A 3,202-nucleotide genomic window follows, 5' to 3' on the forward strand; every position below is an offset into this window, starting at 1 on the left:
ATTCTAGGGACTCACCTCGAATCCCCCTATTATATAAAGGGGATCCGAACCTTGTAATAGACAGATAACTTGTAATAGAAAAACGGATTCTCTCTCTAATCTTTATCTCTCTATCTCTCTCTATCTCTCTCTCTCTCTCTCTTATTAATATACTGTTGTTATTATTCCGATTATTGCAACAATCCTAGGGATTATTATCTCTGACTACGATTTACCCCTTCATCTCTTTGATTGATTTGCTTAAAAAGATTAACATCTTTTGAGTCAAACAATTTGGCGCCGTCTGTAGGGATTTCTGTAGTCGAAATCGTAGTTCTCACCTGGGATATCAAAAGCAACGATCTCTACCCTTCGCACTCCATAGAAACCAGTGATGGCAGAGAAAGAAGCAAGGTTGAAAGCTATAGCAAATGTCTCAAACAACCTCTTGGATTCCCTCAATGAAGCCGGTAGAGAAGATACCGAGAATATAACACCAAGAGGTACACCGGAGGGAGAGATCTCACCCTCTACACTCGAGGAACTGACGATCTTGCGCGAAAGAGGAACTTCAACGTCCACAGTGAAAGAGACACCACCAGCAGTCAAAAAGCTGTTAGAGGAGTGGTTGACAAATGCTCTAAACACCATGCTCGAAAAACCCCCTCTAGGAAAAATCGGAGATTCGCCGACTGTGGAAGTCGCTGCTGCCACCGACGAACCAAGCACCATACAAACAATCAACACCCGCACTACCACCGATGCAAGTGATGGTACACTCACGACCATCCTGAAGAAAGTGGAAGAAATGGAAAGCGAGAACAAAAGGCTTCGTGACCAAATGAAAGAACACTAGGAAAGGGTTGACAAAATACCCGGCGCCCCAAAGTTGTTGCGGAAATGCGATGTGGGAAGGTTCGTCGAGCAGCCGTACAGTGAGGAAGATGCTCCCCACCCCATCTCGAAAACCTTCAAAATGCCACCATACTTGAAAATATACGATGGGACTACAGATCCAGAAGATCACCTGATTCATTATGTCACTACGGTAAAAGGCAACGACTTGTCAAAAGAACAAGTGCCATCTGTGCTGTTGAAAAAGTTCGGTGAGACTTTGACAAGAGGAGCGTTAACCTGGTATTCTCAGCTACCAGCACGGTCGATATCGACATTCGAGGAAATGGCAGATAAATTCGCTACCGCTCATGTAGGAGCAAAGAAGGCTGAAGCTAGGGTCAACGACATCTTCGCCATCAGACAAACGGCAGGCGAATGACTTCGGGACTTCCTAGCCCGATTCAACAGGGTAAGAATGGGACTGCCAAATTTGACGGAAGGAGTAGCGGTCGCAGCCTTCCAAAACGGATTAAGCAGAAGCGGGTCGAAGGCAACCAAGAAGTTACTCAACCGACTCATGACGTACCCTCCCACTACATGGGAGGAAATCCATAATGCCTACTGCGCCGAAGTAAGAGCAGATGAAGACGATCTCAACGGTCCAACACAGCGACTAATGTCAGTACAATCCGAGGTAAGGAGAGACCAACGCAACGACGGACGAAGGGATCAGCTCCCACGCTTCAACAGATAAAGGCATCAGCCCTATGTCAGAACTCCTAACCCGCCTCCCCCGAGGCATGTAGATGCCCTGTCGCGACATATCGTGCCCCTCCGAAATGAAAAAGGTATGCCTCCATTATTTGCTCATAACTTTTGTGTTTCCCTTTCAGAAATAGTGTACGCACTAGAGAAACTGGGCACGAAGGTGCAGTGGCCACAAAAGATGAAATCGGACCCAAATACAAGAAGGTCAAATGTCCTCTGCGAATTCTATCAAGAAAGAGGACACAAGACCGAAGATTGCATAGGGTTACGACAGGAGGTGGTCAGAATGCTGAACCAGGGACACCTGAAAGAACTGCTCAGTGATAAAGGAAGGGCCAACTTCGCCAGGGGGCGCGACCCATCTCAAGGACCACCAAGGCCACCGTCGCCAGCACGCACCATACAAATGATTATTAGCGGCGGTGACGACTCAATGATCAATCACGTAAAGTTCACCACCACACACAAGCTGAAGCGTACAATCGCTCACGAACGGTACGATGGCTTCGAAGATAGTATCATTTTTGAAAAGTCAGATGCCGACGGTTTGTCTTTACCTCATTACGATGCTTTAGTCATAACATTACGCATTGCTGATACAGATGTGAAAAGAATTATGGCAGACGACGGAAGCGGGGCGTGTATTATCCACCCGAGAGTTCTCATGCGAATGAAGCTCGAGGATAAGATAATAACCCATTGCATAACACTAACGGGTTTTAATAATGCAGTAGAACGGACGTCTGGAGAAATAGCACTGCCAGTCCTGGCTGGGGGAGTCACACTGGAAACTACATTCCACGTCATGGATCAGGAAACTGCGTACAATGCCATCATAGGAAGCCTATGGATACATGCCATGCAAGCCGTCCCCTCAAGCTTTTATCAGGTAATCAAATTTCCCACCCGGTAGGGAATTTTCAGCATTCGAGGCGAAACACGTACCGCCCAGGAATGCTACCGGATCGCCTAATATTGCACACATACCAAGCAGTTAAAAGGGGCAAGCGCGGAGGCATAGCAATCAGCCATGTCGGGAACTAAAACCGACCCACCAGCAGAAGTCATCATAGAGCCCGACGTTATAGAAACTTGCAAAGCAACTATTGAAGATCTCGACACGGTACACCTGGACGACACCGACGATACAAAAAGGCTTATATCGGACATAACCTCTCCGAGCCGGGTAAGTATAGTGAATTTTTAACTAACAACGCCGATCTATTTGCCTTTTCACACTCAGATATGCCGGGGATTCCGAAAGACATCGCCACTCATAGGCTGAATGTCGATCCGCTCCACCCGCCCATGCGGCAGATGAGGAGGAAATTCAATGCTGCAATTAACGAGGCAGTCAGTGAAGACGTGGACAAATTACTGGCCAACGGTTCCATCAGAGAATAAAAATACCCCCAATGGGTCGCTAATGTAGTCATGGGAAAGAAGAAAAACGGCAAGTGGAGAATGTGCATGGACTTCACCGATCTGAACACGGCATGTCCAAAAGATTCCTTTCCATTGCCCCATATCGACCAGTTGATCGACGCAACAGCGGGACACGAACTGCTGAGTTTCCTGGACGCCTATGCCGGCTACAACCAAATCTTAATGGCCGGGG

General features: G+C 47.3%; 1 protein-coding gene across 1 annotated transcript; it reads left to right on the forward strand.

The window, feature by feature from the left end:
* LOC109231689 lies at positions 1,292-2,497 on the forward strand. Its single transcript, XM_019397331.1, has 2 exons — positions 1,292-1,510; positions 1,883-2,497. Exons 1-2 carry the CDS (start codon positions 1,292-1,294, stop codon positions 2,495-2,497), a joined length of 834 nt encoding a protein of 277 aa, XP_019252876.1.

This window comes from Nicotiana attenuata, chromosome 8, assembly GCF_001879085.1.
Source record: "Nicotiana attenuata strain UT chromosome 8, NIATTr2, whole genome shotgun sequence".
In the NCBI taxonomy this organism is placed as follows: Eukaryota; Viridiplantae; Streptophyta; class Magnoliopsida; order Solanales; family Solanaceae; genus Nicotiana; species Nicotiana attenuata.